Source organism: Schistocerca serialis, chromosome 9 (assembly GCF_023864345.2).
Source record: "Schistocerca serialis cubense isolate TAMUIC-IGC-003099 chromosome 9, iqSchSeri2.2, whole genome shotgun sequence".
Classification (NCBI taxonomy): Eukaryota; Metazoa; Arthropoda; class Insecta; order Orthoptera; family Acrididae; genus Schistocerca; species Schistocerca serialis.
In genome coordinates this window covers 268,696,756-268,723,465 of record NC_064646.1, presented here as the reverse complement: position 1 = coordinate 268,723,465, position 26,710 = coordinate 268,696,756, and the positions used below count along the sequence as shown (strand labels likewise).

At 39.6% G+C, this 26,710-nt stretch overlaps 1 protein-coding gene across 1 annotated transcript in view; it reads right to left on the bottom strand.

Annotated features, from left to right (window-relative positions):
• Window positions 1-26,710, bottom strand: part of LOC126419533 (glutamate receptor ionotropic, delta-2-like) — a 66,884-nt gene that overhangs the window by 4,127 nt on the left and 36,047 nt on the right. The window contains exons 3-4 of the mRNA XM_050086722.1: window positions 18,020-18,237; window positions 2,761-3,041 (exon numbers count right to left, since the gene is read on the bottom strand). Of these exons, the coding sequence (XP_049942679.1) occupies window positions 2,761-3,041; window positions 18,020-18,237 (499 nt within the window). The remainder of the gene's footprint in view (window positions 1-2,760; window positions 3,042-18,019; window positions 18,238-26,710) is intronic.

The following is a 26,710-nucleotide window of genomic DNA, read 5'->3' as shown; positions in this document are numbered from 1 at the left end:
AAAGCAAAACAAGGATAATGGAATGTAGTCTAATTAAGTCGGGTGATGCTGAGGGAATTAGATTAGGAAATGAGGCACTTAAAGTAGTAAAGGAGTTTTGCTATTTGGGGAGCAAAATAACTGATGATGGTCGAAGTAGAGAGGATATAAAATGTAGGCTGGCAATGGCAAGGAAAGCGTTTCTGAAGAAGAGAAATTTGTTAACATCCAGTATTGATTTAAGTGTCAGGAAGTCATTTCTGAAAGTATTCGTATGGAGTGTAGCCATGTATGGAAGTGAAACATGGTCGATAAATAGTTTGGACAAGAAGAGAATAGAAGCTTTCGAAATGTGGTGCTACAGAAGAATGCTGAAGATTAGATGGGTAGATCACATAACTAATGAGGAAGTATTGAATAGGATTGGGGAGAAGAGAAGTTTGTGGCACAACTTGACCAGAAGAAGGGATCGGTTGGTAGGAAATGTTCTGAGGCATCAGGGGATCACCAATTTAGTATTGGAGGGCAGCATGGAGGGTAAAAATCGTAGAGGGAGGCCAAGAGATGAATACACTAAGCAGATTCAGAAGGATGTAGGTTGCAGTAGGTACTGGGAGATGAAAAAGCTTGCACAGGATAGAGTAGCATGGAGAGCTGCATGAAACCAGTCTCAGGACTGAAGACCACAACAACAACAACAACAAGTGAGTAGGAAGGATGTCATAAGTTGGAATCAGGTGGGCACTGACTGAGGAAACATTCAGCATCAGACAGACCGTGTACATTGGGGATGTTGGTATATAGGGAGGTAGCATCAATGGTGACAAGCAAGGCATATGGAGGGAGTGGGGCAGGGACAGACTTCAGACAATCTAGGAAATGGTATCTTTGATATAGAAAGGAAGCCTTTGTACTGTGGGTTACAGATGCTGATCAACTAAGGCAGATACATGTTTGATGGATGATTTGAAACCAATAACTACAGTGCAGCCAGGATGATTGGTTTGTGGATGTTATGAAGAAGGTAAAAGGAGGGTGTGTGTGGTTTGGGTGGGGTGAGAAGTTCTATGGATTGAGATGTTAATACTTGTGAGGGCCCTGAGGTTTTAAGGAGGAACTGCAGGTCAATTTGAATCACAGAGATGGGATCTTCTTGGCAGATGCTGTATGTAGAGATGTAGAGACGTCAGACAGCTGGTGTAGAGCTTCACTAACGTACTCCTTTTGGTCAAGTATCACAGTGGTAGCTCCTTTGTCTGCTGGGAGGATAATGATAGAGTCATCAGCTTTTAGGTAATGTAGAGCCTGGAGTTCTACAGAGGACAGGTTAGGGCCATGTTGTAGGAACCTGGGACCTGAGGAAGGCTTGTGAAGTAATGCTGGATGTGAGGAATTCTTGGAAGGCTTTTGAGGGATGATGTTGAGGTAGCGGTGAAGGATGAAGTTGGGATTGTGGTTGGAACTGTTCAAGGCAGGGTTAAATGTCAGGTTTGCTGTTGGAAAAGTTTTGGTACTGGGTTGCAAAGTGGTATTTCCAGTTGACATTACATGTGAAGGAAAGTAGGTTCTCTGTGCCTGTTTGACCACATGCACCATCTGGATTCTTCCCCCAGACATCAGTTTCTTAGAGCTCTACAGGTAGGAACTAGTGCTACAAAATGTCCTTGGTTCTCGCCACCCACCTGTCCTTAATTTATGTTAATTTCTTTCATCTCAGAATTTATTCACAGTAACTACTCCTTTTTGCACTTCATTTTAGTTTTCTACATCTTCCATTTTTTTGTGTGTCTATTTTTCACTGTCCCTCTCCCACCCGTGTTGCATGCAATGCACTCAGCTTTTCCCTCTTATTAATTCGTATATGATGTTTTAGCACAATCCCTGTCTCCCACCTTTAAGCTCTCAGATTTTCAAATCTCATCCAGTGCAGTACCCAACAATCAGCCTTTCCTTCTCAACCCGTCTGGTAAGTGTGCCCTGACCTGCAATTCTGGGTGACTTTTCCAAAATCTTACCCTTTTCCTAGACTTTTCCAGTCCTTTTCCTGCATCTCTCTTCCTTCCCCTTCAGCCATTCTGCCTGAAGGAGGAGCCACTGGCTTTAAAAGCTTGCCTAATTATAAGCTTCTTTCATGTGTGTGTCCTGCTACCACTTGGTGAGTAAACTTTTTACCTATCTAATTACATTATATGGTCAAAAATTGACTGTTTTCATCCAAAAATATTCTCACTTTGAACAGTATTTCTGTTACTAGAGAGTTGTTTTCATACTTTTGTTCGCATCATGTCATTTTGAGTTAAGTAAAGGTGGCACATTTCATTGTATCTGACAAATAACTAAGTTACTTTGAAATATTTCCTTAATTTTTTTGATGTCATTGTATTTATCAAGAACAGTAAACAGATTGCAGAAACTCTGTGCAGTGAAAGGTAAGGGTTTTACATCTAGCTTACATGGAATCATTTAATATTAGATCCAATTCAGGTAGACAGGGTCATAGAATGAAAGTGACTACGGCCTGTTCTGGGAACCATCCTAACATTAGCCTGACATGACTTACAGGAAACATAAATTATTAGCAGATTGTGAATTTAATGTTAGACCTTTCAGTGACTAAGATCTGCTTCACCCAATTCATGAATTCTTAAGAATTTGCCTTCGGGACACTCTTATTCTCATGCAATGGAAGTTTCCCTACTGGTTATGGATAAACACAGTGTGTTATTGAACCAGACATTATGTGCCATAGGTTATGTAAATTGTATTACCACAAATACTCACTTATAGTTTATGACATCACGGAAGGGACTGTTCCTCGGCAACGCAAAGGCAAATGCCTGTAGGGTGCGTGGCTGTGGCAGTGCCACCAGGCGGCAGTCGGGGTTCTCATGGGAGAAATGCTGGGCTACCAGCTCAGCAGCTGCAAATGCATAGTGACCTGACCCATGCTCCATGTCTGAGCACACCTTGTGCAGTCCTGCCCACTCGGAGGGAGGTAGGCAGCCCAAAGATGGTGCTAGCCACCGCCGGTATGCCTCTGCTGTAGGGCCATCTGTTGCTGCCTGCATGACAAACATATTCATCATCAAGGTTCCAACCAAAGGGGACAGTAATACACTGTTCAGAAGTAGTGTGAATTATCAGTGTTATTCTGAAGATACCTATATCTTTTGCAATGGGAAATATTACAAACAGACTGACTGTGTGAAACTATTTATTTAGTGTATAAGCTGAAATACAAGCCACACCCTTAATTGTGAGAGGAGAGGGGAGAAGAGAAACTCTGGGGATAAAAATTTATGTCACATTACAAGTTCACAAACACTGTATGCTGCATGGTCACTCTTAATTACATTGTTTCAGTATTGTAATATAGATAATTTACACAGAAATATCAGGCTTCTAACCAGTCTTCACTTATTCCGTTACTAACTTCACTATTGGTATTTGTTATATCACTGTCAGTAAGTCCTTCATGCTCCTCCTAATGTACATTGTGATCATTACCCACTTGGGCATTGAACACACAGCACTTCTTGAATTGAATGATATGCCATGAAGAGAGAATCCAATGATATATTACTGACTAATGGCGTTTTAATCTTACCACATGGAGTTCTTGTTTCTTACAACATCATGCACTCATCCTTTTGAAGTCATATCACCAGGCATAGCAACTAGGTCCATCTTTAATGCAGCACATTTGTTCTTTATTTCTGGTGTGAGATAACCATTAAAGGCATCCTACAATAGCAAACTTCTCATACTAAGCAGCCCATCATCTATGTCCACTATCATATTGTTCAGCTTTCCCCAAAGATAGGTGCCTCATTGGAATTTTCTATTTGGTGTAGAGGATAAGAGTGTCACTGCCAAATTAGGATAACCTGCCTGTGGAATTTGATGTGTTTTTCAGTGAAATCTTCTGGCCATCTCTATCCTAATGAAGTACACCAGGTAAAGAAGCCACCTATGCGCACAAACTTGCTTGCCAACTGATACTCCCACAGATTCCTGTCTGTGGTATGGTTTAAGGTCTTCGCAGTTACCAACGTATTTAATGGATGCATGCAGGGTGAAGAAAAATTTGCACACTCAGACCTCGCAGCCAGATACCTCATATACTAGCAACACAAAAATGTCTGTCACAAAATTTCATCCTGCACCTATATCTGGCTGTAAATGGACGTTAATGATTGGCAGCCTGGCAACATTGTAATCACATGTATGGTGACTACCTCTGTCAGCGTATTGGAGTAGTGCTGGGCAGTTGGTGCAGTCAATGGCATTTTGGGTTAACATGCAGGATGTGTATTTGTTTTTATCTGCCGATTTCATTCTGCCATAGAATACTGTAGTATACACCATTTTTCAAGCCACATGTATCCAACATTTATTTAGTACAGTTTTTTGTAATGGTAAACATAACACAAACATGATCAGCCACATCAGAAGTAGACGGTTGAAACAAATGACCTGTCATAGGACAGAATAACTACAAAAACAGTATCAATTTTGAGATACTAAAGATGATTGCACACTTAAATAACGCAACATCAACTAGTCATTTATACTACATGCAACATCTCTGCTCAGATGTAACACATTAGTAACCAATGACAATAATAATTTCTGTATTAATGGCCACATGATGTTTACAAAAAAATATGTTGTCCTCAGAGCAAATGCGCAAAGCTACCCCGCAGCACATCCAAACATTGCTCGACCTGCCGAATCATATAGCTCTGGGCTCTACACAACAAAGCTGCATCCACAGATACAAGAGCAGCATGAACACACACTTTCAGTTCTTCTACATGTGTTAGCAGAGTAGAATACATGTGATACTTCAAGTAACCCCACACATGGAAATCCAGGGGATTTAGGTCAGGTGAACACGGAGGCCATACAACTGGACCTCCACATCCATGCCATTTCCCTGGAAATGTTTTGTCTAAATACTGTCACACATTAATTGCAAAGTGTGGAGTTGCACCATTATGTTGAAACCATAATCTCTGCCAAATATGAAGTAAAACATCTTCCAGCACATCAGGCACACAGTTTAAGAGGGATGCATGATACCTTCATGTAGTCAACCTGTCAGGCAACAAGTACGGACCCAAATTCCTGTCTCCCAATATTCCAGTCCAGATGTTGATGCCAAAGTGAGCTTAATATCCCTGGTCATGGATTAATGACACACTAATGGTGGGCATTGTGCATACTGAAGACACTTGTATGAGTGAACACTGACCATCTTACAGTGTTTATGAAGTCATCATTAACTTCCTGTTATTGTTGTAACCATTCATAGAATTGCATCTGCAGACAGCAGTCTGCAGGATGCAGGTGTTACACTAAAGAATAACAATAGGGGTGTAGCCTATGCTCATGCAACATGTCAACAGTTGTGTGTTGTGAGACATGCAGTTGCCTTGCTACGCTATGTGTACTCAGCTGGGGTTCTTGGCGTATGACCTCTACAATAGTTTCCTCAGTAGATGAACTACAGTGAGCCAATGGACAACCTTTGTTACACAGCGATGGAAGGAGAGAAACTGTCTGCCGAAGGCAAAGCTCCAGATGACAAAACACTTTTTAATCTGGATGTCATTGACCAAGATATCTAGCAGCATATTCACGAGCAGCAACTCCAGTCCTGTTATCAGATATTACAAGTAGCAGAAGCATATCTACATATTCATTGTTTGTGTATGCCATATAGGCATTAGAATAATACAAGAAGAAAAAACAATATGCGTATGGATATACATTGGTTCTGTCATGGGCATATTACTCCACCAGCAATTAGTCCCTGTCTGGTGACAGGTTGCATCTCCCCTCTTACAGCTTTGGTTCTGCATGATTCACCTTGAAACTGCTAATTGTGAAATGTTAATTTTTGAATTACACTGTTTCCCTAATGGTAATTGACATGATGGCTCCTTGTCTCCACCAGTAATAATAATAGCAGCATCATCATCATCATCATCAGCAGCAGCAGCAGCAAGAGTATTAGTAGTAGTAGTAGTAGTAGTAATGCACGGAGATAGATACTAAACAGCAAGCATGTATTAGACTCCATGTTGAAAGGCATAATTAGTGGTTCCACAGTAATAATATATTCAAATGGAAATCACATTTGTAAATTAATTCCAAAGCACATTGCTAGCCTCATCTACACCTATTTCTACATGGATACTCTGCAAATTGCGTTTAAGTGCCTGGCAGAGGGTTCATCAAACCACCCCCACAATTCTCTATTATTCCAATCTCGTACAGCACACAGAAAGAATGAATACCTATATCTTTCTGCGTGAGCTCTGATTTCCCTTATTTTATCATGGTGATTGTTCCTCCCTATGTAGGTCAGTGTCAACAAAATACACTACTGGCCATTAAAATTGCTACACCAAGAAGAAATGCAGATGATAAACAGGTATTCATTGGACAAATATATTATACTAGAACTGACATGTGATTACATTTCCACGCAATTTTGGTACATAGATCCTGAGAAATCAGTACCCAGAACAACCACCTCTGGCCGTAATAACGGCCTTGATACGCCTGGGCATTGAGGCAAACAGAGCTTGGATGTCGTGTACAGGTACAGCTGCCCATGCAGCTTCAACACGATACCACAGTTCATCAGGAGTAGTGACTGGCATATCGTGACGAGCCAGTTTCTCGGCCACCGTTGATAAGACGTTTTCCATTGGTGAGAGATCTGGAGAATGTGCTGGCCAGGGCAGCAGTCGAACATTTTCTGTATCCAGAAAGGCTCATACAGGACCTGCAACATGCAGTCGTGCATTATCCTGCTGAAATGTAGAGTTTTGCAGGGATCAAATGAAGGGTAGAGCCACGGTTCGTAACACATCTGAAATGTAACATCCACTGTTCAAAGTGCTGTCAGTGTGAACAAGAGGTGACCAAGACGTGTAACCAATGCCACCCCATACCATCACACCGGGTGGTACGCCAGTATGGCGATGACGAATACACGCTTCCAATGTGCGTTCACTGCGATTTCACCAAACACGGATGCGACCACCCCATCATTATACTGCAAACAGAACCTGGATTCATCCAAAAAAATGACGTTTTGCCATTCGTGCACTCAGTTTCGTCATTGAATACACCATCGCAGGCACTCCTGTCTGTGATGCAGCATCAAGGGTAACAGCAGCCATGGTCTCCAAGCTGATAGTCCATGCTACTGCAAACATTGTCAAACTGTTCGTGCAGATGGTTGTTGTCTTGCAAACGTCCTCATCTGTTGACTCGGGGATTGAGACGTGGCTGCACGATCCGTTATAGCCATGCAGATAAGATGCCTGTCATCTCGACTGCTAGTGATACGAGGCCATTGGGATCCAGCATGGCATTCTGTATTACCCTCCTGAACCCACCGATTCCATATTCTGCTAACAGTCATTGGATCTTGACCAACACGAGCAGCAATGTCGCGATACGATGAACCGCAATCATGATATGCTACAATGTGACCTTTATCAATGTCGGAAACGTGATGGTATGCATTTCTCCTCCTTACGCGAGGCACCACAACAACATTTCACCAGACAACACTGGTCAACTGCTGTTTGTGTAAGAGAAATCAGTTGGAAACTTTTCTCATGTCAGCACGTTGTAGATGTTGCCACCGACGCCAACCTTATGTGAATGCTCTGAAAAGCTAATCATTTGCGTATCACAGCATCTTCTTCCTGTCGGTTGAATTTCGTGTCTGTAGCACATCATCTTTATGGTGTAGCAATTTTAATGGCCAGTAGTGTATTTTCGCATTTGGAGGAGAAAGTTAGCAATCGCAATTTCGTGAGAAGATTCTGCCGCAGCGAAAATTGCCTTTGTTTTAATGGTGTCAACACCTATGGGTGATGTAAGGCCCTAACGAAATGTAATGGACCTGAACAAGGGGGCCATTGGGAGAGGGTATACAGAAAACAGGTTTTGAATCTAGTAGACACAGTGGTGTGAAACAATTCGCATCCATGATGTGCAAAAGGCTTCTGTCAAAGCTGACCAAGGAAAACACTGTATTTTGATTTCTGTGTTCAGAGCAAGTAAGTGCAAATATTTTGTAGAAGACCCACTGTAATCGATGTATGATGGTTAAGACAACAGGTACCATACCATGCAAATTACATGTACCAAAAAAAAAAAAAAAAAAGCCTCGATCCAGAATCTAACCCTTGACCACCTGTGCACTAACCCAAAATACCATCCACTGCACCAACTGCACAGCACTATTCCAAAATGCTGACAAAGGTAGTTACCATACATGTTATTACAATATTGCCTGATTCACAATATTTAATGTCCATTTACTGCTGGAAATATGTGCAGGACAAAATTTTGTGAGATATTTTTGTATTGCTAGTATGTGTGGAATCATGCTGTGAAGTCTGAGTGTACAGATTTGCCTTCACCCCATATATGCAGACTGAAGCGACAACTGAAAGTGTGTAGCAAGGACAGGTTTTGAACCTGGGTCTCGAGGGTTTGAATCCTAGCCATAGTACAAATTGTCATTTGTCACTTCATTTTGCCTACATACATCACAGATGTATGAGGCTTGAAAAGATCTCTGACACCATATAGTTTCATTTACCTTTGACTAGGGTTATTTGTCAAGAGCTAGGCATCCTCTATATCCTTTTATCTTGTACAAAGTAAAGGATCCAAGCTGCAAGTTCAAAATATTTTCAGTTTTTGGCTTTCTATAGGATTTCCTTGATGAAATACAATTTTCAGCTTATTTTCCAGTGCAAACTACTGCTCCCCATAGATCTGTCAGACTACACTGTCTCCCAGATTCTCCATTGAATGTACTGTTCCCATAATGTGTAACTGTGAGTTTGAAATTTGCATCATAATTGTGCCCAATTCTGAATTTTGATGACGATTTTCATTCAAAGCTACACTCATTCATAAAGACTCAACTGTACTCTTTCATTAGAGAAATACTATGGCTATCCTGTTATGTAAAATAATAGAACTGTCATCATGATAATGGTCACTACCTAAATGAAATGTTAGCAATCATAGAATGTTGCATTTTAACTCATACACAATGCTTAATTTCTAAACATTAGCAATATTGCTCATCCATTTTGAACTAAGAACTGAGCACTAGTGTTCCTCTTTCAGTGATGTAAAAATGTGTATCACAACTTATAGGGTCAGTTACGAGACACCCTAATTTTTTGCAGCTGTATTTTGAGGGAACAGTGCAAGTATGTCAATAGAGAAATCATCAGACCATACATCTTGTTAAGACATGTTGTTGTTGTTGTTGTTGTTGTTGTCTTCAGTCCAGAGACTGGTTTGATGCAGCTCTCCATGCCACTCTATCCTGTGCAAGGTTCTTCATCTCCCAGTACCTACTGCAACCTACATCCTTCTGAATCTGTTTAGTGTATTCATCTCTTGGTCTCCCTCTATGATTTTTACCCTCCATGCTGCCCTCCAATACTAAATTGGTGATCCTTCATGCCTCAGAATATGCCCTACGAACCGATCTCTTCTTCTAGTCAAGTTGTGCGCCAAATTTCTCTTCTCTCCAATTCTATTCAATACCTCCTCATTAGTTATGTGAGCTACCCATCTACTCTTCAGCATTCTTCTGGAGCATCACATTTCGAAAGCTCCTATTCTCTTCTTGTCTAAACTATTTATTGTCCACATTTCACTTCCATACATGGCTACACTCCATACAAATACTTTCAGAAACGACTTCCTGACACTTAAATCTGTACTCGATGTTAACAAATTTCTCTTCTTCATAAACACTTTCCTTGCCATTGCCAGTCTACATTTTATATTCTCTCTACTTCGGCCATCATCAGTTGTTTTGCTCCCCAAATAGCAAACCTCATTTACTACTTTAAGCGTCTCATTTCCTAATCTAATTCCCTCAGCATCACCCGACTTAATTCGACTACATTCCATTGTCCTTGTTTTGCTTTTGTTGATGTTCATATTGTATCCTCCTTTCAAGACACTGTCCATTCCATTCAACTGCTCTTCCAAGTCCTTTGCTGTCTCTGACATAATTACAATGTCATCAGCGAACCTCAAAGTTTTTATTTCTTCTCCATGGATTTTAATTTCTACTCCAAATTTTTCTTTTGTTTCCTTTACTGCTTGCTCAATATATAGACTGAATAACATCGAGGATAGGATACAATGCTGTCTCACTCCCTTCCCAACCACTGCTTCCCTTTCATGCCCCTCAACTCTTATAACTGGCATCTGGTTTCTGTACAAATTGTAAATAGCCTTTCGCTCCCTGTATTTTACCCCTGCCACCTTCAGAATTTGAAAGAGAGTATTCCAGTCAACATTGTCAAAAGCTTTCTCTAAGTCTACAAATGCTAGAAATGTAGGTTTGCCTTTCCTTAATCTATTTTCTAAGATAAGTCGTAGAGTCGGTATTGCCTCATGTGTTCCAACATTTCTATGGAATCCAGGATGATCTTCCCCAAGGTTGGCTTCTACCAGTTTTTCCATTCATCTGTAAAGAATTCGTGTTAGTATTTTGCAGCTGTGGCTTATTAAACTGATATTTCGGTAATTTTCATATCTGTAAACACCTGCTTTCTTGGGATTGGAATTATTATATCCTTCTTGAAGTCTGAGGGTATTTTGCCTGTCTCATACATCTTGCTCACCAGATGGTAGAGTTTTGTAGGCCTGGCTCTCCCAAGGCTGTCAGTAGTTCTAATGAAATGTTGTCTAATCCCGGGACGTTGTTTCGACTTATGTCTGTCAGTGCTCTGTCAAACTCTTCACGCAGTATCATATCTTCTATTTCATCTTCATCTACATTCTCTTCCATTTCTATAATATTGTCCTTATGAACATCGCCCTTGTATAGACCCTCTATATACTCCTTCCACCTTTCTGCTTTCCCTTCTTTGCTTAGAACTGGGTTTCCATCTGAGCAAGTGGTTCTCTTTTCTCCAAAGGTCTCTTTAATTTTCCTATAGGCAGTATCTATCTTACCCCTAGTGAGATAAGCCTCTACATCCTTACATTTGTCCTCTAACCATCCCTGCTTAGCCATTTTGCACTTCCTGTCGATCTCATTTTTGAGACGTTTGTATTCCTTTTTGCCTTTTCTTCTTTTATCAATTAAATTCAATATCTCTTCTGTTACCCAAGGATTTCTATTAGGCCTCATCTTTTTACCTACTTGATCTTTTGCTACCTTTACTATTTCATCTCTCAAAGCTGCCCATTCTTCTTCTACTGTATTTCTTTCCCCCATTCTTGTCAATCATTCCCTAATGCTCTCCCTGAAGCTCTCTACAACCTCAGGTTCTTTCAGTTTATCCAGGTCCCATCTCCTCAAATTCCCACCTATATGCAGTTTCTTCAGTTTTAATCTACAGTTCATAACCAATAGATTGTGCTCAGAGTCCACATCTCCCCCTGGAAATGTCTTACAATTTAAAACCTGGTTCCTGAATCTTTGTCTTACCATCATATAATCTATCTGAGACCTTCCAGTATCTCCGGGCTTCTTCCATGTATGCAACCTCCTTTTATGCTTCTTGAACCAAGTGTTAGCTATGATTAAGTTATGCTCTGTGCAAAATTCTACCAGGTGGCTTCCTCTTTCACTCCTTACTACCATTCCATATTCACCTACTATGTTTCCTTCTCTTCCTTTTCCTACTATCGAGTTCCAGTCACCCATGACTATTAAATTTTCACCTCCCTTCACTATCTGAATAATTTATTTTTTCTCATCATACATTTCATTAATTTCTTTGTCATCTGCAGAGCTAGTTGGCATATAAACTTGTACTACTGTGGTAGGCGTGGGCTTCATATCTATCTTGGCCACAATAATGCGTTCACTATGCTGTTTGTAGTAGCTTACCTGCATTCCTATTTTCCTGTTCATTATTAAACCTACTCCTGCATTACCCTTATTTGATTTCGTATTTATAATCCTGTATTCACCTGACCAAAAGTCTTGTTGCTCCTGCCACCGAACTTCACTAATTCCCACTATATCTAACTTTAACCTATCCATTTCCCTTTTTAAATTTTCTGACCTATGTGCCTGATTAAGGGATCTGACATTCCACTCTCTGATCTATAGAATGCCAGTTTTGTTTCTCCTGATTACTATGTCCTCCTGAGTAGTCCCCGCCCGGAGATCCAAATGGGGGGACTACTTTACCTCCGGAATATTTTACCCAAGATGACGCCATCATCATTTAACAATACAGTAAAACTGCATGCCCTTGGAAAAACTATGGCTGTAGTTTCCCCTTGCTCAGCCGTTCCCAGTACCAGCACAGCAAGGTCATTTTGGTTAGTGTCACAAGGCCAGATCAGTCAATCATCCAGACTGTTGCCCCTGCAACTATTGAAAAGGCTGCTGCCCCTCTTCAGGAACCACATGTTTGTCTGGCCTCTCAACAGAGATACCCCTCCGTTGTGGTTGCACCTTCAGTACAACTATCTGTATCGCTGAGGCACGAAAGCCTCCCCACCAATGACAAGGTCCATGGTTCATGTGGGGGTGGGGGGGTGGGGGGGGAGTTATGATATACCTGAAACATATTTATATTAGTTAAAATTTGGAGTAAGAACTGGAGATGCTGGGCTACACATTTACAGATAATAAATAATACAAACTATTTTTCAAGCTATGCAGGATGTTTTTGGCTTATTCAGTAACTTGCACAAGTCACTATATCACCACTTTTAGAAACAAATTCCGTTGCACACATCTGCATCAGAAAGTCATCAGTTATCTCACTTTTTACAAAACACACACACACACACACACACACACACACACACACACACACACACACAATGTTGGGTGGTCAGTGAACAGTTATGAATCTTCTTATCCGCATTCTTTCTTCCAGGTATCACAATTAATATTGTTTATATTACAAAATATAGTTTTTGAGATTTGAGGCCAGTACTTCATTGTATAATTTATGATTACTAAATCAGGATTCTGGGATGGGTAGGAACTACATGCACTAGCACTAGATGGTGCAGGTGTAGCTTCAATACTGTGAGCACCACATCATTTAGCTGCAAGTCAGTCTTCTTGACAACTGCTCTTTTTTTGCAGAGAGGTGTGCAATATTCTCCAGCATTATGACTTAAGGTTCTCAGGTTTTAACTTCTGTCATGTGTCTTCCACAGAGATTCTGTTTGAGAAAGTTATATCTGTTTTGACTGCAGGATAAGTCAAAATTGCTACACAATTGCGTAACTGGCCCTTGATTTTGAGTTGAGAGCTTCATTGCCCTTCTCTCTTACATCACTGAGCACTGATAATGGATTGAACCTTGTCATGGCAACCTATAATTAAATATTTTGAGACAAAGACATTGGAATCCGCTAAGTTTAAACCAGTAAGTTTCCATCAGTACTGGAGTGTGGCTCAATGGGTAAGTACCAGAATATTTCTTTCATTAATGTGAAAGATGCCAATTGTTCAGAGACCCTCATGTAACTGACTGGGTAGGTCAGTTCAACAGTCTGAGGAAGGGAAATATGACCAAGTCTAGAAAATCACTGTGGTATTCGAACCAACTTTCAAGTTGATAATAGCTTTACCTTGGAGTACCAGTACTACACATTGTAACTAACAACAGAAAAAACTTTATTTCTTTTAATGCTCCAATGCTACTAAACAGCTATGTTTTTGAAGTTTTCCCAGTGAATTGAAATTTTTTTTGGGCTGGCACCTGTAATGTTTTTAATTTGGATTCCGATATTTAGGATGCCAACATTTCAGCTTTGAACACCAGCACTATAGCTGCCTACTACAAACTAATAAATCATCCGTGGTTGAACATTGTATTTCCACTGACCATCCCATGGAGTTCAGGAAAGTTAAGATACTGGGAACCGCCTCATCCTGGGAGTCATTGGTGAAACAAGAAGTGGAAATACAATTAACAGACAACATGCTCAACTGAGATGAGGTTTCCCAGCTAGACAGATCATGGAGACCCCTCATTTCATGCCTGTGCTCTCAAAGGAGATATTCTAATTCTTCAAGCCATCCATAATTATCAACAACACACTTCATAAGCACTGTGGATTTACTGATTCAGCACTTGCTTTGTTTTACTGTTAGGCACATCATGTTTAATATATTACTGACACTCGTTAACAACAATGTTATCTCTGACACAAGTGCATTTTCTTCCCAGTGTGTACACTGAGGTAACAAAAGTCATGGGATACAGATATGCACATTTACAGATGGTGGTAGTATCACATATGTAAGATATAAAATGGCAGTACATTGTCAGAGCTATCATTTGTAATCAGGTGCCTCATGTGGAAAGCTTTCTGATGTGATTATGGCCGCATGACAGGAATTAACAGACTTTGAACGCGGAATGGTAGTTGGAGCTAGAAGCATGGCAAATTCCATTTAGGGAATTGTTAGGGGATTTGGTATTCCAAGATTCACAGTGTCTAGAATTTGCCAAGGATACCAATTTTCAGACATTACCTCCCACCACAGACAACACAGTGGCTGATGACCTTCACTTCATAACTGAGAGCAGTGGTGTTTGTGTAGAGTTGTCAGTGTTGCAAGACAAGTGACAATGCACTAAATAACTGCAGAAATCAATGTGAGATGTATGATAAACATGTGTGTTAGGACAGTGTGGCAAAATTTGGGGTTAAGGGGCTATGGCAACAAATGGCTCTGAGCCCTATGGGACTTATCATCTGAGGTCATCAGTCCCCTAGAACTTAGAACTACTTAAAACTAACTAACTTAAGGACATCACACACATCCATGCCCGAGGCAGGATTTGAACCTGCGACCATAGCAGTCGCTCGGTTCCGGACTGAAGCGCCTAGAACCGCTTGGCCACTGCGGCTGGCAGCTATGGCAACAGACAGTTGATGTGAGTGCCTATGCAAACAGTGCATCATCACCTGCAGCACCTCTCATGGGCTTGTGACCATATCACTTGGACCCTAGATGACTGGAAAACCATGTCCTGTCACATGAATCCCAATTTAAGTCGGTAAGAGCTGATGGCAGGGTTCAAGTGAGGCACAAACCCCATGGAGCTATGGGCCCAAGTTGTTGACAAGGCACTGTGCAAGGTGGTGATGGATCCATAATAGTGTTGGGTGTAGTTACATGGAATGGAAATAGTCCTCTGGTCCAACTAAATCAGTCTTTCACTGGAAACAGTTATGTCTGGTTAGTTGGAGACTATTTGCAGCCCTTTATGGACTTCATGTTCACTACCAATGATGTCATGTCACCAGGCCACAATTGTTTGTGACTGGTTTGAAGAACATTCTGGACAATTTGAGCAGATTACCCAACATAAATCCCACCTAAAATTTATGAGACATAATCCAGAAGTCAGTTTATGCACATCATCTTGCACCAGCAACACTTTTGCAATTATGGATGGTGATAGAAATAGCTTGGCTCAGTATTTCTGCAGGGGACTTCCAACGACTTGTCAAGTCCATGTCACATTAAGTTGCTGCACTATGCTTGACAAAAGGATGTCCAACACAATATTAGGCAGCATCCAATGACTTTTGTTATCTCAGTTTCAAGTGATTTAAAAACTTGCGAGTGACTCATCTTGAGAATTTTCTTTGACTTCTGGAAGGTGTTCGATGCAGTTCTGCACTGTTGCCTGATAAAGTAAGAGCCTATGGAATATCAGACCAGCTGTGTGGCTGGATTGAAGAGTTTTTAGGAAACAGAACGCAGCATGTTGTTCTCAATGGAAAGACGTCTACAGACATTAAAGTAACCTCTGGCGTGCCACAGGGGAGTGTTATGGGACCATTGCTTTTCACAATATATATAAATGACCTAGTAGATAGTGTCAGAAGTTCAATGCGGCTTTTCGCAGATGATGCTGTAGTATACAGAGAAGTTGCAGCATTAGAAAATTGCAGCGAAATGCAGGAAGATCCGCAGCAGATAGGCACTTGGTGCAGGGAGTGGAAACTGACCCTTAACATAGACAAATATAATGTATTCTGAATACATAGAAAGAAGGATCCTTTATTGTATGATTATATGATAGCAGAACAAACATTGGTAGCAGTTACATCTGTATAATTAATGGGAGTATGCATACGGAACGATCTGAAGTGGAATGATCATATAAAATTAATTGTTGGTAAGGCGGGTGCCAGCGTGGGAGAGTCCTTAGAAAATGCAGTCAATCAACAAAGGAAGTGTCTTACAAAACACTCGTTTGAACTATACTTGAGTATTGCTCATCAGTGTGGAATCTGTACCAGGTCGGGTTGACAGAGGAGATAGAAAAGATCCAAAGAAGAGTGGCGCATTTCATCACAGGGTTATTTGATAAGCGTGATAGTGTTACAGAGCCGTTTAGCAAATTCAAGTGGCAGACTCTGCAAGAGAGGCACTCTGCATCACGGTGTAGCTTGCTGTCCAGGTTTTGAGGGGGTGCATTTCTGGATGAGGTATCGAATATATTGCTTCCCCCTACTTATACCTCCTGAGGAGATCACAAATGTAAAATTAGAGAGATTCGAGCGCGCATGGAGGCTTTCGGGCAGTTATTCTTCCCGCGAACCATATGTGACTGGAACAGGAAAGGGAGGTAGACAGTGGCATGTAAAGTGCCCTCTGCCACACACCATTGGGTGGCTTGCGGAGTATAAATGTAGATGTAGAAAGGATGGCAGCCGAAATATCGGAATATGAATTAAAAATATCCAAGATGCAGGCCCAAAAAATGATGGTACAATCCACTAAAAAGATTTGTAAAGGAACTAGAATAAGATAGCATGCTTCTTTACCTGAATGTGTTAGTTAAAATTAATTAAGGGAAAAACAGATGCATATGTTAGTAAAGGAAACCTAAAAACACAAACCTGTAGTTCCATCACATACAAAAAAGACTGCTGAGGAGTAGTCCATAGAGCTCACGCATATCTGGGTAAAGTGAGGTTCACTAGAGGACTACAGTATTTATGGACAACTTTCCAATTAATCTATCAACATGCTGAGCAGGAATTTCAGCAAATATCAATACACAGAAACGAATAGCAATGATTGCTTTTCTACCAATGCTGTACCAGTGTTTAGAAAAATCTACAGACAATTATTGCAACAAAGATAAAAAGAATTGCATTCAGAACTGATATGTTCTGCATTCCATGACTTAAGTGGAGCAAAAGGAGAGTTGCAAGAAACATTAATGACATATCTGACTGAAACAGCTATGCAGATTTGCTGTTACTGAGTACTGCCTGTCGTATATTCATGAAATGAGGTGGATCCTGTGTCCCAAGCTGTGGGATAGCATAAGTAAAGACTCTTCAAGGTAAGGGTGTAGCATAACCCAATCAACAGGGCTTAACTTACAATACAAACAAGGTGTAGGAACAAGTGCTCATGCTAGTTTGTTACCAAATTATTGTCAGATTCAACAGGTTTGAAAATACTGAGGAGGGAAAGCAAGTCTCTTGGAATTACAGCATTGTTACCAGTACAAAAAATGCAAAACTAAGACTGTAGGTGGTACTGGGGGTCAAATTCTAGTATAAATAGTGCTAAGTTACAGACAATACTAGACTTAGTCCCCACAATGAGCACATTTAAGATCATGCTCACAGCATCTAACAAAGATAACTGTTTCAAATGTTGTCAGCATATTTTGCACGGAATTGGGCTAGATAACCCAGCTGAATACACAGAAAACATGACCAGAAAATGTACCAATGAGATTTTAATTGTATACCATGGTATTGACAAATATGACATATTGAAAGGACAAACTGACCTGAGTTTGCAATCCAATAAACAAAAATAGTCTGTGAAGTACTGTGATAGGGAAGTAACTTATCATCATCTCCTTCCTTCCCACTATGATGCATTATACAGTATTGGTGACTAATAAACACAGATGTCTAATTGGTAACGTGGATGTGTTACAATATGGTAAGAAAATATTGTTTATCAAGTGAGAGAAATGTCTTAACTTACATTAAAGTAATCCAGGATCCCAGATGAAGCTGTAACTCCCAATGTGTAAGTGCTGTCTTGTAAGAGATCATCCAGTGAACCAAATGGAACTCTGTGCTGGTCTACTGTAATTTCCGCCACAATATTTGCAGAAAATGAATGGTATACTAAAACTGCTGTGGTGCAAGAAATAAAAACTGCTATTTGTTTCGAAGATGCTCTTGGTCTGTGTTCAAATCCTGTGAGAAGGAAAAGGATGTATGTAGAATGTTACATTAACATCAGTTTCTTAATTTTCAACAACTTGTTCTTTAAATACCAATATACATAAATATATCTAAAAACAAAGATGATGTGACTTACCAAATGAAAGTGCTGGCAGGTCGACAGACACACAAACAAACACAAACATACACAAACATACACACAAAATTCAAGCTTTCGCAACAAACTGTTGCCTCATCAGGAAAGAGGGAAGGAGAGGGAAAGATGAAAGGATGTGGGTTTTAAGGGAGAGGGTAAGGAGTCATTCCAATCCCGGGAGCGGAAAGACTTACCTTAGGGGGGAAAAAAGGAAAAAAGGACGGGTATACACTCGCACACACACACATATCCATCCACACATATACAGACACAAGCAGACGTATTTAAAGACAAAGAGTTTGGGCAGAGATGTCAGTGCATCTCTGCATCTATGCATCAGAAGTGCATCTCTGCCCAAACTCTTTGTCTTTAAATACGTCTGCTTGTGTCTGTATATGTGTGGATGGATATGTGTGTGTGTGCGAGTGTATACCCGTCCTTTTTTCCCCCTAAGGTAAGTCTTTCCACTCCCGGGATTGGAATGACTCCTTACCCTCTCCCTTAAAACCCACATCCTTTCGTCTTTCCCTCTCCTTCCCTCTTTCCTGATGAGGCAACAGTTTGTTGCGAAAGCTTGAATTTTGTGCGTATGTTTGTGTATGTTTGTGTTTGTTTGTGTGTCTGTCGACCTGCCAGCACTTTCATTTGGTAAGTCACATCATCTTTGTTTTTAGATATATTTTTCCTACGCGGAATGTTTCCCTTCATTATAAATATACATAAATATTTATGTTATGTGTATTGCTTGTTATGTAAGAGGGCAATGTAAATTAAAATTATGTTCCATTTATATTTACTTTTGGAATCAAATATCTGTCAGAAATTACACATTATTTTATTAAGATATATCCAACTTATTATTACAAGAACAATGGAAAGTTTAAAGATGGGTTTGTGAAGAGGAATACATGAATATGATTTCCCTAGTTGGATACATTAAAATGATATTTGTAACTGGAGAGATAAAAAAGTCTACTCATCAATTGGTGGCAGGGGGGGGGGGGGGGGGGGGGAAAAAGAAAAACCACTTTCAGATCCAGTAACTCCTTCTTCTGGCAGAAGAGTAGAAGGGGAAGGAAGGAGGTGAAGAGGTTTAGGAAAAGGGGTATTCTGAGCTGTATCCCTTTTCCTAAACCACTCCAGTGCTTCTCCTTCAACCCTCTTCCTTCCCCTTCAACTCTTCTGCCAGAAGAAGGAACCACTGGTTCATGTGTATGTGTGTGTGTGTGTGTGTGTGTGTGTGTGTGTGTGTGTGTGTGTTTCTCCTGCTGCTGCTTGGTGAGTAGATTTTTTTATCTGTCCATTTGCATTATATTGTTAATAACTGATTATCCTTGTTGTCATATTAGCCCAAAGATGATATTTGAGCAGAGAAACTCTGGTGTATGTCCTGACATGTCTACGTGATTAGATTTGCCATATACTGCCAGGCTAATCTAATGAATGTTCATCATCATTTGCATAATTCTGGAGGCCTGCTGTAAATGCTCACTTGTATGTCCAACTTTTCCGTGAGCAACCTCATCTTTCATCATCCTGCTAGTTCATACTACCATTCTGTTCCATTTATCCAAGATCATGGCATATGTTGCATGTGTCTTAACTTATTATTTGTTATTTATGTATTCTGATATTACATTTCTCATTCTGTAGCCACTTAGTTTTCTAATTAAACTACACTAAATTTCCTGCAAAAAAGGTCCTATTCATTTTTTCTCTACAATTAAACACATGTACTGGCGCTGTTTGTGACACCATAGTTCTGTTTTCAGCTAGATTAATTGTAAGCAAGTCCCTAATAAACAACATATAGTGTTTTATTACATCTATGAATATGTTAATTATCTGTATGTTGGTATCTAATTAATCCTTTTAAATGGACCTATAATAATTTCTTCTGCCATTATTTGAGATCTCAAAGAGAGAAATTCAAATGCACTTAATTCTACTTCATTCATTCATTTAAATACACACTATGTTCTGTAAATCCCATCATGAAGATCAGCCTTTAGAGCTGAAGAACAATTCATATTATGCATTAACAGGCAGAACATTGTTCACCATCTTCAACTACTCAGCTCGTGTTTCTGTTAAATACTTCAAACAAAGGATTTATGTAACAAATATAGACTAATATCAACAGTCTGTATACTTTTAGAAGTCAACATCTATTTAATATGAACATTTGAGTCATACAGACTTTACAGCTTCAAATCCAAATATTCTATGTAACATAGAATGAAAATATGCAAGCTTCTGTGCTCTCAGGTGGCATGAGTGGTTGTGGATAATTATGTCTGTCATCACTGATTTACGAAAAATATTGAATATGTGTTCAGATTTTTTGTTTGAAACTTTTTAATCCAAAAAGTTTATGCTCTTATTTTTTCTGTCCATAATGAAATTAATTTTTGGATGCAAACTGTTGAATTGTGAATGCATGATGTTACTCTCATATTTACTTTGTTTTGAATATCTGGAAATTTCCAGTTTCCTGCCTGATGATCGTCATTGACTTGTTATGAGTTTTACACCAGAATAAAATACTGCATTCTGAACCAGAGACAGGAGTGTGCAGTTTACACAGAAATTATTTTTACTTCTAGTATTGTGGCTGTGAATTGCACAGTTCATCCTGTATTCACTCTTATTGGCCACAACTAACAGTATACTTTTTGACACACAAATGAAAGAATCTTGTGGTCTTCAAAGAGGATTCTTTACACAATATTAATACTGCAGGCTTCTACGGGGTTACTAAGATGCAAGTGACTTGTTAGGAGACCTGTAAAACGAAACACACAATATAAGATTTCTATAGGAGTAGGTGATATACTTTTAATGTGAAGTATATGATACACTACATTTTTATTGCATTCACCTATATTTGTAATTATGTTTCTTTCTGTCACACATGCTAATCATTGTTCAATATAAGCCCTGACCCATGCTGACTGCTACCACTATGCAGCAATGTTGCTCAGTTGCTGATGGAGTACTGGTTATTCATGTTTTACTGCTCCTGTTAATGCATATCAATAAAACAAATACCACACTAGACTAATTTGAGATCGCTCTTTTGAATAAGCATGTAAAATTCCACTTTAAGAATCAGTTTGTTTGTAATGGAAAACAACTGGTGTTTTGCATTGACACTGATATCTCACGTAGGATGTGACAAGCTGTAATTATTTGGGCTGACTCCAGCACTACAATGGAAAAACAAAATTGCCAATTTCTGCTAAAGAATCAGAGAAAATGCACCTGACAACTCTTAGGGGGGAGAGAGAGAGAGAGAGAGAGAGAGAGAGAGAGAGACAAAGAGAGAGAGAGAGAGAGAGAGAGAGAGAGAGAGAGAGAGAGAGTGTGATGTTATTATAATACAGAAACCTCCAGGAAACTGAGTAGAACAGCATTGTAAATCATTCAAAATTTAAACATTTTGGACTATCATAACCCTTGGCATGATGTGTTCAGCAGCTCACTCATCATATGGGGATGAAAACTCGTTTTTTCTGGTGGATGGAAAGGAGGACATGAAGACATGCAGTGGCATAGTTGCATGTTTATAGGCCTGGATACAGTTTTATAAGCAGAATGTGAAGGGGCAAAGCAGCATGTTCATGGTTCAAGACTCACCAGTGGGTGTCCTGTGTTTTTCCTACAAAGTTTCAGACAAATGCTGAGATGGTTACTTCATCAAGGTCATGACTGACCATATGTCCTACTCCAATAAAAGCATATTTATGTATTCTGTGTGTATGGATATTTTCAAACTACACCAGAGTACCAAAGAAACTCGTACACCTGCCTAATATCATGTACGGCCCCCGCGAGCAAACAGAAGTGCTGCAACACAACATGGCATGGACTCAACTAATGGCTGAAGTAGCACTGGAGGAAACTGACACCATGAATCCTGCAGGGCTGTCCACAAATCTATAAGAGTATGAGGGAGTGGAAATTGCTTCTGAACACCACCGTTGCAAGCCATCCCAGATATGCTCAATAATGTTCATGTTTGGTATGTTTGATGACCAGTGGAAGTGTATAAACTCAGAAGGATGTTCCTGGAGCCACTCTGCAGAAATTCAGGATGTGTGGGGTGTCACATTGTCCTGCTGGAATTGCCCAAGTAAGTCGGAATGCACAATGGACATGAATGGATGCAGATGATCAGATAGGATGCTTACGTACATGTCACCTGTCAGAGTTGTATCTAGATGTGTCAGGAGTTCCATATCATTTGAACTGCACATGCCTCACACCATTGCAGAGCCTCCACCAGCTTGAACAGTCCTCTGCTGAGGTGCAGGGTCCATCGACTCATGAGGTTGTCTCCATACAATTTGAAAGGAGACTCATCCGACCAGTTAAGACATTTACAGTCATCAACAGCCCAATGTCAGTGTTGATGAGCCCAGGCAAGGGTACATGAGGGGGCCTTTGGTTGTGAATACCCATATCCATGATGTTTCATTGAATGGTGCACATGCTGACACTTGTTGATGGCCCAAATTTGCAGCAATTTGCAGAAGGGTTGCACTTCTGTGCATTGAACAATTCTCTTCAGTCATTGTTGGTCCTGTTCTAGCAGGGTCTTTTTGCGGCAGCAGCAATGTCAGAGATCTGATTCCTGATATTCAGGTACACTCGTGAAATGGTCGTATGGGAAAATCCCCAATTCATCGCTACCTCAGAGATGCTGTGTCCCAACGCTCTTGCCCCAACTGTAACACCACATTCAGACTCACTTACAGCTTGATAACTGACCATTGTAGCGGGTAAAATGTATTTTTTCTTGTAACTTAAGTAGTTCTATTGACTGTTATTACAACAGTACTAGTAACTGATAATGCAATACATCAAACTTTTTAAAAAAAAAAAAAAAAAAAAAAAAAAAAAAAAAAAAAAAAAAAAAAAAAAAAAAAAAAAAAAAAACACCGTTATTTATTATACATTGTCATATGAATTTTTGTGCATCAATCTGTCCCACTCCCCCCTATATTGCGAATGGATCTTCCATTAAGACTTAGACCTACAACAATTTACATCTAAGTTTCTAAGGGAATAAAAATATCTTGTAACGACAAAAGGGAACTGTATCTAACAACAAGAAAGAGTAATGACCCAGAAACAGCCAAATATTATAAAAACTACTGTACTACATTAAGAAAGGTTATTAAAAAGTCCAGAAGCATGTGCATCATGTCTGAGATTAATACCTCTGATAACAAAATCAAAACAATTTGGAATATTATTACAAGGGAGACAGGACAACCAAGAGTACAGGATGACAGCATCACCATCAAAGTGAATGGAAACTTGATGAACAACAAGCCAGTATGTCGAAAACATTTTGAATAATCATTTTTTAAATGTTGTAGAGAAAATAGGATCTAAATGTTCATTAGAAGAAGCAAGGCAGTTAATGGAAGAGGCCTTACCCACACCATTTGATACAACTGAAATTCCTCCCACCTCTCCTGAAATTAGGAAGATAATAAACGCTCTCAAGAATAAAAGCTCACATGGAATTGATGGCATTTACAGCAGAATAATAATAGCTTGTTCCCAAGAAATAAGTGGGATTCTTAGCCACATATGTAATAGCTTTCTGAAGCAGGGTATTTTCCCAGATAGACTGAAGTATCCCATTGTTAAAACACTGCATAAAAAAGGGGATACATCTGATGTCAACAACTACTGCCCAATCTCTCTTCTGACTGCCTTATCCAAAATTCTTGAAAAAGTAATGTATTGTAGAGTAGCTTCACACCTTTGTAAAAATAAAGTTTTAACAAAATGTCAGTTTGGTGTCCAGAAGGGTTTTTCAATGGAAAATGCTATATATACTTTCACTAATGAAATGTTAAATGCTCTGAGTAACTGGAAGTCACCTGTTGGGATTTTTTGTGATCTATCAAAGGCTTTTGATTGTGTAAATCATGGAATACTTCTAGATAAGCTCAAGTACTGTGGTATGAATGGGACAGTGCTCAAATGGTTTAAATCATACCTAACTGGAAGAGTGCAGAAAGTTGAAATAAGCAGTTCACATAATATGCAAAAAACTGGTGATATCTCAAACTGGGGAACAATCAAGAATGGGGTGCCGCAAGGTTTGGTCTTGGGTCCTCTGCTGTTCTTAATATATATTAATGACTTGCCATTCTATATTCACGAAGATGCAAAGCTGGTACTTTTTGCCGATGATACAAGTACAGCTATCACACCTGACAGACAAGAATTAACTGGTGAAATTGTAAACGGTGTTTTTCAGAAAATCATTAAGCGGTTCTCTGCAAATGGGCTCTCATTAAACTTTGACAAAACACAGTATATACAGTTCCACACAATAAATGGAATGACCCCATTAATAAATATAGACTTCGATCAGAAATCGGTAGCTAAGGTAGAATATTCAAAATTTCTAGGTGTATGCATTGATGAGGGGTTGAACTGGAAAAAACACACTGAGGATCTGCTGAAATGTTTGAGTTCAGCTACTTATGCTATTATGGTCATCACAAATTTTGGCGATATACATCTGAGTAAATTAGCTTACCATGCCTATTTGCACTCTCTGCTTTCGTATGGCATCATATTCTGGGGTAATTCATCATTGAGTAAAGAGTGTTCATTGCACAAAAGTGTGTAATCAGAATAATTGCTGGAGCTCATCCAAGATCATCCTGCAGACACTTATTTAAAGAGCTAGAAATCTTCACTGTAGCCTCACAATATATATATATTAACTTATGAAATTTGTTATTTACAATCCAAATGAATTCAAAAGTAATAGCAATGTACATGGCTACAACACTAGGAGAAAGGATGATCTTCACTACTCAAGGTTAAATCTAACTTTGGCTCAGAAGGGGGTAAATTATGCTGCCACAAAAGTCTTTGGTCACTTACCTAATAGCATCAAAACTCTGACAGATAGCCATATAGCATTTAAAAGGAAATTAAAATAATTTCGTAATGGCAACTCCTTCTACTCATTAGATGAATTTTTGGGTATAGTAAGTGGGTAATTTTCCAACCCCCACAAAAAAATTTGAAGTAATATTTTGTCTAATGTAATATCTTGTACAGACACCTTTTATTAACCTGACACATTCCATATCATTACGAAGTGTCGTATTCATGATCTATGGAACAAGTACTGATCTAATCTAATCTTTCAGTCTTTGATGTGAATTCATGTGGAGATTCATTGTTGTCAATGTGCTGCACCCTATTGTTGGACTGGAGTTCTTAGCTTTTTACAGTCTTCACAACGGGTGCCTGCTTGATTCACAATCCATTTGTCTAGTCAAGGGCACCTAAGCCATGCCAACCATGATGACATCAAAATGGTTGTAGGTGATTCCCTGTACAATGACTTGCTTCATCAGTCCTCTGAAGTCACCTGTCAGTTAGCTATGCCAGCACAAGTAAGACACTCAATGGCACATTACACTGTTGTTTTTCCAGGACTGCTAGTTCATGCACAGCCTTGTCATCTGCATCTGGAAAACTAAAGGCTGCAAAGCAAGAGTACTCTTTTCTTTTAGAACAAGGGATCTACCAGCTTTCAAGTAGCAGCTGGGATTCTCCACTCCCTAGTCACTAAGAAGGATAACAGGTGGTGCCCATGTGGGGACTTTCATCAGCTTAATGCCAGAATAATAGCTGATTATTATTCTGTGCCACATATCAAAGATTTTGCTAGCTATGCATGTTCATTGTAAGACTGTTTTCTCCACGAACAACCTCATCCATGCTTTTTATCATACACCAATTGCACCAGAAGATATACCCAAAACCACTGTTTGCACTCCATTCAGAATTTATAAATTTGTGCGAATGCTGTTCGCATTAGGTAGCGCCAACCAGAGTTTCCTGTGCTTCATGAATGAAGTAACTAGATATGTAGACTTTTGTTACATCAACACTGACAAACTGCTTTTTATCTCATCTAGCAAGGCAGAGCATCTAGCACATTTACAGCAACTATTCATTAGACTTCAAGAATGTGGTTTAGTGTTTAACCATCAAATTAGGGTCTTTGGAATGAGGAAAAAATTCTTAGGTTTCCTTATGAACGCACAGGGAATCCTGCCACCTCTAAACAGAGTGCAAGCTATTTCTCTGTTTTTGCAGCCCGCTACAATAAAATAATTATGCAATTACTTTGACTTGACAGAGTTTTACTGGCATTTTGTGTGCCTCATGCACTGTTGGCAGCACCTCTTAATGAAATGCTAAAAGGTTCACCAAAACCTGGAGACATGTTACTGTGAACTGATGAAAAGAAAGCATCCTTGGCCAAACTAGCAGAGGCTACATTGTTAGCTGATC